The sequence below is a fragment of the Nematostella vectensis genome, chromosome 1 (genome assembly GCF_932526225.1).
Source record: "Nematostella vectensis chromosome 1, jaNemVect1.1, whole genome shotgun sequence".
Classification (NCBI taxonomy): Eukaryota; Metazoa; Cnidaria; class Anthozoa; order Actiniaria; family Edwardsiidae; genus Nematostella; species Nematostella vectensis.
This window is the reverse complement of record NC_064034.1, coordinates 15,282,061-15,293,220: the sequence shown is the minus strand read 5'-3', so window position 1 is coordinate 15,293,220 and position 11,160 is coordinate 15,282,061. Positions and strand designations below refer to the sequence as shown.

Below are 11,160 nucleotides of genomic sequence, written 5' to 3'. Positions count from 1 at the left end.
AGGGCGGTGTGGTCACTCTTTTCGCCCGGTCCGAGCGGTGTCATGCTGCGCATAAGAGGGGGCAGGCGCCGCGCCCTCTGCGTGCACTTTCGCAGGTGCGAAAGCCTTGCTTCGCACCTCGCGGTCGATCCTCGGATAAGTCACGTGTTGCACCCTAGGATGCCCACCGGCCATGTTATGAGCACCGACTGGCTTTGTCTCGGTGTTGATCGCGTTTGCGCCGAGCGTCATGTAGTCTGTGGCTTTCTTCAGTTTATTGTTGTAGCCCAAGACGCTTTGCGTGTTTATCACCAGATCGCTCGGCATCAGCCACACTCCTGGTGCGACCGCAAGACTCAGTCTCACCTTGGCCTCCTGCACGGCTAACTGGTACCTTTGCACGCTTTGAGCGATGTCGTTTTCTATGATCGCGTCTTCAAGCAGCTTCGTGAACTCCGCCTGCGCCTCCATGGCCGGCCCACCAGCCCCTCGCGATGGAGGAACGGACGTTCACCTGCGCGCCAAGCACTGCGTAGACGAACGCCTCGACCGAGCGATCAAGTCTTCCTAGCTCTGCTTTTGTCAGCCCCTCACCTTTGGGAGGCGCAAACCAGCTATATTGCACGCCCCCGTGGTCGTCGTTGCGTATGAAACCCACCTGCTTCCCACTATTGTACGTCCCACCTTCGTCGCTAAACAGATTGAGGTGGCTCGGGTACTCGTCCGCCGCCGTGTAGTAGCCACGGATCACGTGCACGTTGCGATACCCCTCCCCCGGGTAGAACACAAACACATCGCCTAGCCCGTGGTTCCGCGCGCCTTTCCATCGGAAGTCCGGCTTACGCTGCAAACCGAATTCTATGCATAGGCGCTCGAAAGCGGCTTTCTTGTAGGGGTTATCTTTTTGCGTGAACGGGCTGTCGCCAGGCAGGGGGGCGCCGAGCTCGTAGAGTATCCTCCGCGTGGTAAAGTGCACGTGAAACCTTAGAAATCCCCTGATGACAGAGGGGAGCGTGGCGAAAGCGGGGTCGGTTAGGGACACCCCGCATCCGGCGGTTGCGCACCAGACCGCAAAGTTGAGTTGCTGTGGCCAGCACCCATAGGAAGGCTCCGATAGCCACCGGCGAGACTCCTTGGCGGACTTGTGCGTGACCACTGTCTCTTTGAATATGTCTCGGACCCTAGTCGTGAATGATTTGTCCTCAGCCACGTGTATCTCTAGCTGCGTGAGTAGTGGGGTGATGTCTGAGGCCGTGCTCTTTACGGGGGTCGCGGGCACGGCGTAGAGCAGCTTTTGCCCGAGGGTCAGAGACCTAGGGAAACCGGGTTTTGCGTGTTTGACTTGTTCGGCTATAGCGTGTTTGATATGTTTGGCTATAGAGGCTCCCGCCGCAGTTGCCGCCTTCTTCGTCTCTTCCGCCCTTTTCGCCTCCTCGTTCAGCATCCGCCAGCCTTCCAAATCCATGCTCAGTCCTATTAAACACAAAGGCGGGCTGTGTTCAACACAATGGTGGTCCTACATATTGTGCTCACCAAAGGCGAACAGACGCTCTACTTCGAGCGGCCGATAAGGCGCCCACCCTTCGTGGCGCTCCGGCACTGCTCGCTGTTTAACTGCTGGTATAATCTCGAGCGGGAGCATCAGATAACGACTATATCCGCCCTCCCGCCCATCGCTACCCTGCCAGCCGGGCACCACACGGCCGAGTCCATCGTGGAAACGATCAATCGCGCTAAAATCAAGATTCTGAACGCGACACTGGATCCCCTCACCGGGAAGATCGCGCTTATGTCCGGTGGCGTTTCGTTCCTGAATGCCGAGCTTTGAGCACTCTTTGGCCTAGAGGCTAAAGACAATAATACGTTATTTCGGGACAGATTTAGCGATTTTCCCTAAAATTCAGACTCGGGTACCCTGTGTTTTTTTGCTCAAATCTTTAGCTGCCGTTTTCGAGGTGATGGGACACGATTTCGAATTGGGAACATCGATATACTTTCTGGACTCCTTCTAAGGATTACAAATATGTATATTAGCCGAGTATCTCTTTGGGGTGCACGGGAAGCCTCCTTCCGTCGAGACTAGAACCGTAGAAGATCGATTGACGTCAGCGATGAAGGCGCATGCGCACGCTCAACCCACATCGAAGACTTTTCGGGAAAAAAAATAGCTTATATATATAAGCTAGTTTTTTTTTTACAGCTATAACACGTAATGGCATTCACGAGTTAAAAACGCCTCAACCACACCCAACAAGCTATCTCTTCGAGTTAAGGATTACTGTTGACCATACCCAAAGTGCTATCCCTTAGGGTTGAAATTAGTTTTGCCGACGATCACCCTGTCTGTTTTTTGGGTGGTTTGAAAATCGGTATTCTCCGGATTTTTTGTCTGTGGATTATAAATGCAGGAAGGCTGAATGGCTGAACCCTAGATTTATTAGATCCATGGAGATTTTTATCTAGATTAAAACAAAAAAACTCGTAATGTGCAACAGAATCTTTTAGGTCCTTTTTATTGACATGTTTGACATAATAAAAATGATACTATATAAATACAGTAGAACTTGCCAAACAGGACTCAAAGCGGTACTCACAACTGTATATATTGAATATTTTAGATATTATACATCTTTCAATTTTTGTCTTTTTTATTACTGCAGTATTCAACGTTCTGTGAACTCTCTCCAACAACTTCCAACAGCTAAATCAACTTCTTGCTTATGTCATTCAAAACCTTGAAGCAGATTCAAAATAGTTTCATGCACCAAATGTAATTCGGAAGGTTTGAATGCAGAAGCCAGAAAGCTGTTTAGTGGTTGGAAATTGTTGCACAATATTGAAAATCGCAGTAGAAATTTAAGAAAAAAACATGGCTGAAATAATGACTTCATTACATAAAATGACTGCAGGTAAAAACACAATTATTTTACAGAGAATGGAAAATAAAATTTACCCTTGGGGTATGTAGACCATTTGGCACTCACAGCCTAAGATTTATCTCAATGATAAACACTGCCAAAGAGAGCGGGCTCTCCTTTGATGTTATTCCTTAAATGCTTTGTTTTCATCACATGTGGCATGCAATCCTTGGCCCCAGTGAACCAAGGCATTCACATGTTGGACAAAAGATTCCAGAATAACCCTAAAAGAGAGCTGGCTGGCAGGCTATGATTAACATATTCTTGAGCATGTTATACGTGTAACTTCATGCAATCCTAAAGCACTTGCAATGCCCTGCCAGAAAGCATGCAGTTCCACTACAGTTTAGATAAGTTTGTTTGGCAACTGTATTGTAGAACATTTGAGGCCATGTGTTGCAACAGGAAGTGAAGCTACTTTGCTCCATTTCTTTTTCTCAGGATCATAGCATTCTGTCTCCAAAGTACATAATGCATTCCTATCACACCCACCAACCACAAAGATTCTGTCACTTTCCACAGCAATACCAGCATCCCAACGGGCTGTACTAGCTTGAGGAATAACTGTCCATTGGTCAATTTCTGGCTCATACATCTCTCCAGTGTTCAAGTGCTTCTGGCCATCCCAACCACCTGATAAGGAATCAAAGGCTCTGTGAACCAACTCGTAGATGCAAATTTATTTTTCTAGTTATTTTCTTGTGTGCATAAAATATATACAGGGTAGATTTTGAACAAAGCATGAACACATCCAAGATGCTAAGAGTACATAGAAATGTCCTTATACCTTTTTTTCTTTTAGATGTCATGAAACACCAAGAACAGAATAATTAATTATGATTATTATTTAAAAAAATATGTGCTATCAGTGGGAATCGGGAAATGGAAATTTCAGCATAATCTTTCTGGTGACAAAATAAAATTCCCGCAATAATTGATCACGCTACTGTCATACAATGTGTTTATGCATGTTAACATTCTTGACCAACCATCCGATGATCAAGTGACATGGAAGTCCCCTAATAACTCGTAAATGCTTTGCAAGCATTCACAAATTTATAAAAGGTTATGAGTTGTATACACCTTACGAAATGAGGTATGTATGTTTTAAAGACTGCAAGGCTGGAACCTGATTTCGTTTTAAGCTTGGCGTTTTTGGAGATGGGAATCTTCTGAGAAATAAGCCACTCTTTGTTACATAAAGAGAATGAGAGAAGAGGCAGACAATATCCCCTACCCCCTACCCCTCCCCTAAAAAAAGATTAACTGAGCCTAATCTATAACAAAAAATGTATGAGGGTAAGAGAAGAAATAAGTTATTTTGTAAGAAAAAAAATCCCCTAGCTGACACATTCACTGGAATTTTTAAAACTTAAAAGTTTAGATAAGTCTAAATCTGTATGAATGATTAGTCTGTGTCCCCAGATTTTTACTTACCAATAACATAGGCCTTGCCATTACACACAGCTCCACACGCACTGGCCCGTTTTTCAATCATAGGAGCAATTGGTGACCAAGTATTAGCTAATGGGTCAAAACACTCTCCAGTATTTAGGGACATGCCAACATAATTCACACCTCCCACAACGTATAATGCTCTTCCAGTAGCAAGCACACAAGGGCTGCTACGACAAGTTGCCATTGGTGCTGAATAGTGCCAGGTGTCTGTAAAGGGGTTGTAATGCTCAACACTATTCAGACGAAAATTGTTCTCATCACAGCCACCAACAGCATAAAGTCGCCCTGTTGAGGTATAAAGGTAAAGATACTTGACCCCATAATCTTATTTGTTCTAATAACTGAAGCAAAATATTAACTACTTACCATCTAAAACTGCTACATTTAGAAGACTGCGCCGTACATTCATAGGAGCAACCATTGTCCATGTGTTTGTGCGTGGATCATATCTCTCAACAGAACTAAGCGAGCTTTGTGCTGCCCCTAAAAACAACAGAAAAACTAATATAACTCTGCTATAACGCACAAATAAAGATTGTTGTTGTTGATCAGAAGAAGTATAGATCTCATCAAACAGGCTGTATGTGCTGACTAGTGTGAAACACACAAACAATACAGTTCTACCTACTTAACCAAAATAATGAATATAGATAAAGATTATGATGACAATTATGGTAATGATGATGACAACAAATAGTCAAATGAATAGATCTTTCAATATAAGCCTGACTGGTCAATCTAGATCAACTGTATTTTTAATGCTTCACCTTCTCTTGACTGGCCACCCACAGAATACACCATATCTCCTGTCAGCGCAAGACCATGACGACACCTAGCCACTAGCATGTGGGCCAAGGGGTACCATTTATTAGACTTTGGGACATAACAGAAGGTGTTCTTCATTACAGAGGAGCCCTGAATTCCACCAGCTGAAAAAATGACGGTCACAAAACCCATAGATTTCCTGGGCTTTGTTCTGGAACCTTTGATCAAATGTCTTCTATCTGGTAGCATGTGGTAGTTTTTGGCCTCCAGTAAAAGGGGTGTGCACTCAGGTGTTTTCAATACCAGCTCTTTAGTCTCAACAAAATCAGCCAAATAATAAGGAGACATGAGAGGAAATCTGACATGCTGAATCAGCCTTGGGAACAGCGGCTTTCTTTCGTCTTCATTGTGACTTACCCAAGTTTCCAATGCTTCGAAAATTTGTTCTTCCCTATCAACTTTCGTTTCGTCGCTGGATAAAAATTCCTCGAGTTTGTCTGCGGGTAAACTTTTAAATTCGTCTGTTTGGGAAACAGTCGCAAAATTGTCAAGAATATACTGATTAGCTGTTTTACGGAGTGCTTCACAATCAAACTGGTTAGCGGCTGTTTCTATTCCTAAGCAGTTCGATGGATTGATCATCGATTTCATAAAAGAAACACATGCATCTTTCAAACTGTTCATAAGCAGGTAATTGGATGCAGATACCAGATCTTTCACGTTGAACGGTGTTATCTTAATTGTTCCAGTATAAATAAAGTTCAACAATTCCTCCATCACATCTGCAGTAATATTTTCAAGTATGACTGGCTTGCTTTCGTTCTGTTCTCGAAAATGACTTGAAAACATAGAGCGGAAATAAGGGCTAGCGGCCGCCAGCACATTTCTGTGTGCATAAAACGGTTTGCCATTTACAACAATTGTAACTTCGCAGAGCACATTATGCTTCCGAAAGTCGTTTAGACATTGCATTAGTGCTACACAGTAGTTAGCCTCGGGGATTTTGGGCTTCGGGCTGATAAAAGCCATGTATTCAAACGGAGTATGCTTATGGCCCTCTGATTGCATGGAGGCCGCCATCGTTGCTCAGTAATTGTTGACTGGGCATTCTATTATTTGAGGGGGAGGGGAGGGGGGCGACTGGTCATTTGAACACCTGCTTATTTTTTCAGGTAGGACAGTCTGGAGAGACTTTTATTTTCACATTGTTGAAATAAGGTCAATTAATTAGGTAAATCATTCAGAATTTTCCTATTTTCTAGATATTCTTATTTTTTCTTTGACGTCATAATTCATCAGGTACCAAAGTACCTGGTCGTACCAGTTGTCAAGGTGTGCTATGTTGTTTCCCTACGAACCGGTTCGCCGTTCTTTCAATGATTTATATTTCATTCCCGTGCGAAACAAGTTCTTGGAAAGCCCTCCAGTAAAGCTACAAGGGAAAAGCCTTTATCGGGACGTAGCGTTCAGCCCAAAATAGGGAGGTTGCGAGCAGATTTCCGGCGAGCTCGTCTTTTCCGTTTTTCACACAACTAAGCACTGCTAGTCAAGCTCGTTTTTTTTTAGCTCGCTTTTCCGTATTTCACGCAACTAGCGCCTGTTAGCTGGTCAGCAGGCTTATATCATCCTAGTCCTGACAGGACAGATTTTTGCACTCACCACCCCACACTGTTTTTGGTTGTCACTGCGGTATCGAGGCTATCCTGGGTACAACAACAGTTTGCAAGACGTAAAGGTGATCACAGATCAGGTCCGTGTTATTTCGTGACGGGAAATTCTCCTCAATATCCTTCAGATGTGATGATGAGGGAGCCTTCCACAGAGGAGTTTTTTGACTATCTATTCAAGATCGTGCTCATAGGTGACCCGGGAGTGGGTAAAACTTGTATTGTACAACGTTTTCGTAGCGGGACATTCGTCGAAAGATATGGCTCAACCATCGGAGTTGACTTCACAATGCGATCCGTACAAGTCGATAACAAGAAAATTAAGGTAAGTACCACAAAAAAGAGAAGATTTTCTTGTTTTAATGTGCACAGTGCTAGATCCTACCCCCCGTGGACACTAAATTTGGCGGGGAGCTGGGATGAATGCTTTCTTCTATTTTGTTTTCGCTTGTAGTGTTTTCTCATAGATAAATAAATGTCTTAGCAAACATTTCTCAATAGAGTAAGTCTAGGCTTTCGTTTACTTTCGCATTATAAGAATATTATAAAACAATGAGACTGGGCGGTTTACTGTCCCATACATTTACGGATTTTCATCTTTTACATTTCAATAAAATTCAGATGAAATAAATAATATTTCACATTCTCCTGAATTTGAATTAAACTTAGATAGATACAAAGGAGTTTGAAAAGGACTATTCTTTGAAAGAAAATATTCTATGTGCACCAATATGTGTAAAGGTGCCTACCAAAGGCTGTTGGTTATAGGGGCAGTCATTGTTATGAGGGGGGGGGGGATTACTCTCCCCAAAAGGTGACCAAAAATTAGAGTAAACAGTCATGAAATGAAAGAATTCGAGTTGAAAGTTTTTTTATTTGAAAGTGTGACTCCCTATACCAGAAACAAAATCCTAGCATCCCCCAATGAATAAAAACATTTGCATTTTACATTCCCCACTGTAAAAGCTTCCAGGGTTGTGGATACCATATGCTCCATGAACTCCAGTTGTTTTGAAGTTTCTTTAATCATACATTTCATCCTGTATTTAAACATCTGACCACTATACATTTGTTTTTAGCTTCAAATATGGGATACAGCCGGCCAAGAGCGTTTTAGAACAATAACACAAAGCTACTATCGAAGTTGCAATGGTGTGATTATCGCATATGACATTACTAAATGTGACACATTCAAAAATGTTATCAGATGGGGTGAAGATGTACAAAAATATGCTCCTCAAAATGCTATTAAATTACTTGTTGGCAACAAGAAGGACTTGGAGAGGGAAAGAGAAGTTTCTATAGAGGATGCTGTCAACTGTGCCTCACATTATGGGATGTTGGATGTGTTGGAAACCTCAGCCAAGGTAGGTGGCATGTCATAAAAACCAGGCCTGTAGCCTGGGGGTTCATTTTCCCATAAAGAGGACCTTTTTCTGTTCAGTAGCTCATCCTTACTTGTAGTTGTACTTAATTTTCCTTAATTAGAGCGTACCTTCCAGTCGAGTGGGGGTTCTTCCAAACACCCCTTGTTACAGCCTGAAAACTATAGAGATGGGATATTTATGGAAAATTGAGATAAAAGCCGCTGTATCATGATTCTGTTTCAATTCCCTTGGACAAACAAAAAAAGAGGGAGTAAGGGATTTGTTTTTGTGTGGGGGAGGGGAGGGGTAAAATTCTATCCAGAATGAAGACTGTATTGTTAACATGAAGCAGAAGGGATTGATGTACATAGTAACATGGTCTTTAGGTTATTACTTTGGAAAAACATAAAATTGTCAGGTATTTTTTATGGGGAGGGGGTACAAAATTTGGGTTCAAGTATTTGGTTTTCCTTTTATCCTCTCTTTTTTCCTGCAGGATGCAACTAATATTGAAGCAGCATTTTATCGGCTGGCGAGAGAGCTAAAAAATCGATGTGAAGAGGGCTCTGGTCTTGAAAACATTGATGATGGTGGCATAACACTGGATTCTAGACAGGTCCATAGAAAGTGGAGCTGTTGTACCTGACTGCAAGTTGAAATGAATAAACAAAGTGAAATTTTCAATACCAAGATGCTAGGTCTTTAATGATAATTACAAAGCTGTGTGTCTAAACATTTTATTATTGTTAGGTAAGTCAGAGGATTGGGGTTTATTTAAAGATCATCTTATTTATGGATATAATTCAAAACAAATTATAAAATTACATATGGATAGTTTGGAGTTCACTGAAGCCAAGATTTGCTGGGTGATACAATAGTATAAACTACTTTTGGTGGCTGAAGGGTAGGTGGGTTCCCATCACTATCCTGCTAACAGAGTGTGAGTCCTTTTTGCCTTAATGCAGTCTACTCGCCGATTCCTGATTTCAAAACACGAGTAGCCAAACCCATGAACACAAATCCAGGAATATGGCCTGCTGGCCAGCTCTCATTTGGGATTATTTGGAAATGTTTTGTTGCAGAATATTGGGAATCATGTGATGCCACAAAGGCTGAATTGCGCTAGGATTCCATATTTGAAAACAAAACATTTCTGACTAAACCCTGAATGAGAGCTGGTTTAGAACAATGAGTAACACTAAGGAAAATTATGCTGACCCACCCCTAGCTAAGAACATAAAAGAGATCTTAATCTCAAATGGTGTCCTTTTTTGTAATTTTATGAAAGAATTTTATGGATTAGATGATACTGGTGAGCTGAAATTATGTGGGATGAAAAATATTCTGTTAATCTTTTCTTCCAACAAACTGTCATGGCAAGGGAAGTCATGGCCAAACCAATGTTAAAAAAATAGCATGCTTATTCATATGGAATGAAACTTTTCAGAACTTTCCTGTATATGTACATTAAAGAGATATGTACTCAGCATGTTTATTTTTATATGTATTTTTAACTACTCGATAGCCATGCTTTAAAATAGTTTTTAAATTAAAAAAACACACATCCTTTCCAGGAAATTAAAATTTTAAACCTGGAAAACCACTTATTTTACCTAAGTGGGATTTTTAGCTCACATTTATGTATATAAATTGTTCTAAAAAAAGATACACCCTTTTCAATAGGGGTCAACGCGAACAGCAGATGGCAATTGCCAAATGGCCATTTTATAACTGAAAGGTGTTTATGTGTAGTAACTATTTGAAAAAATAAAGGTTATAAAATATTTTATAAAAAGGGTATGTTGTATGTTTTATTTATATTTTCTGAATTTCAGTCTCCGAACTGCCGTTTATCAATCACGATTTGCTGTTTGCACTGACGTTTTTTTTTTGTTCAATAGGTGAATACAATCAGGATGTATATGCACTTGTTCATTTTGAGGGGTTTATATAACATACTTCAGTTTTACAAAGTAAATATTTTTAGCCATGTGTTCAAAAAAAACATTCTTACCATAAGAGCACCAAAACTGATGCGAAGATGATAAAGAGAAAAAGACTTCACTGATTTCCGTACTGCTACAGGTCTACAAAAAAAACATTCTTACCATAAGAGCACCAAAACTGATGCAAAGATCATAAAGAGAAAAAGACTTCACTGATTTCCGTACTGCTACAGGTCTACAAAGCTCACTGTTATAAATTTATTTATATTATGTGAATAGTTTAGTTCAAACCAATATTTGTTATTACAAGGGTATTATCATTAAAATGTTTTACGAGGGCATTATTTCTTGCTGGGTTTCTGGCTTGACGTTAGCCTGCGTAGAAAGCGCAAAAGGCTTGGGAAAATGAGGAAATAAACCTGCACGCCTGGAGAGAAGGATAGAGCGGATGCTAGGAAAAGCAGGCTTGCTGCAGGCGCTTTTTTGCCTTGCATTCACCTTGTCCTTCTCTCCAGGCGCACAGTCTTTACCTTTTCTTCCCAAGCCCTTTGCGCTTGTTACGAAGGCTGCCCTGCCTGCGAAGCAAGCTGAAAGGGTTGGGAAAGAAGAGGCGGAGACAAGGCATGGGCACTAGTGAGATGAGAGGACGAGGGAGACTTGCAGCCAACCACCTGGTTTTTCAATATAAACGTTCACTCAGTGAACATTTAATGCTAAAGAGGTAAATCGCATTCTGATTGGCAAAGAAGCCTTGAGCGCGCTAGTCGAGGTGTTAATCTTTTTAGAGCTAGAGTCAGTAATTGTAGGGGGACGTATTTCTGGTGAAACTAACAACAGCGAGCTCACAGCAATCTTGTGCTAGCCAAGAGGTGTACAGTAAAAAAAAAAAAAAAAAAAACACTTTCGGCTGCAAGCGCTCCCTTTCTGTACATTCCCTCAATCCTTCTGTCTAGGTGCCCGGGGTCTACTTCTTATCTTCCCTGCCCTTTGTGCTTGCTAGGCCTCTTAGCTCACGCGCGGTTGCTGTGCGCGCACTGTTTGTTTTACAATCAGAATGCGA

The 11,160-nt window shown here is 41.8% G+C and overlaps 2 protein-coding genes across 2 annotated transcripts; one reads left to right on the top strand and one right to left on the bottom strand.

Annotated features, from left to right (window-relative positions):
• Positions 1 to 2,466: 2,466 nt before the first annotated feature.
• On the bottom strand, positions 2,467 to 6,225 carry LOC5506328 (kelch-like protein diablo). The gene is made up of 4 exons (XM_032374703.2): positions 5,123 to 6,225; positions 4,722 to 4,838; positions 4,335 to 4,640; positions 2,467 to 3,530 (listed from the first exon to the last, which is right to left on the bottom strand). Exons 1-4 carry the CDS (start codon positions 6,198 to 6,200, stop codon positions 3,244 to 3,246), a joined length of 1,788 nt encoding a protein of 595 aa, XP_032230594.2. The 5' UTR covers positions 6,201 to 6,225; the 3' UTR covers positions 2,467 to 3,243.
• A 243-nt stretch (positions 6,226 to 6,468) lies between these two features.
• LOC5506312 (ras-related protein Rab-43) lies at positions 6,469 to 10,441 on the top strand. The gene is made up of 3 exons (XM_001626995.3): positions 6,469 to 7,112; positions 7,867 to 8,154; positions 8,651 to 10,441. The coding sequence occupies exons 1-3, from the start codon at positions 6,921 to 6,923 to the stop codon at positions 8,798 to 8,800; spliced, it is 630 nt and encodes a 209-aa protein (XP_001627045.3). The 5' UTR covers positions 6,469 to 6,920; the 3' UTR covers positions 8,801 to 10,441.
• The last annotated feature ends 719 nt before the right edge of the window (positions 10,442 to 11,160 follow it).

Coding starts and splice junctions, on each gene's coding strand:
- LOC5506328 (XM_032374703.2), bottom strand. CDS start 6,200: ATGGCGGCCTCCATGCAATCAGAGGGCCATAAGCATACTCCGTTTGAA. Junction 4,641..4,721: donor AAATGTAGCAGTTTTAGATG/GTAAGTAGTTAA, acceptor ATACCTCAACAG/GGCGACTTTATGCTGTTGGT. Junction 3,531..4,334: donor TGGCAAGGCCTATGTTATTG/GTAAGTAAAAAT, acceptor ATTCCTTATCAG/GTGGTTGGGATGGCCAGAAG.
- LOC5506312 (XM_001626995.3), top strand. CDS start 6,921: ATGATGAGGGAGCCTTCCACAGAGGAGTTTTTTGACTATCTATTCAAG. Junction 7,113..7,866: donor TCGATAACAAGAAAATTAAG/GTAAGTACCACA, acceptor ATTTGTTTTTAG/CTTCAAATATGGGATACAGC. Junction 8,155..8,650: donor TGTTGGAAACCTCAGCCAAG/GTAGGTGGCATG, acceptor TTTTTCCTGCAG/GATGCAACTAATATTGAAGC.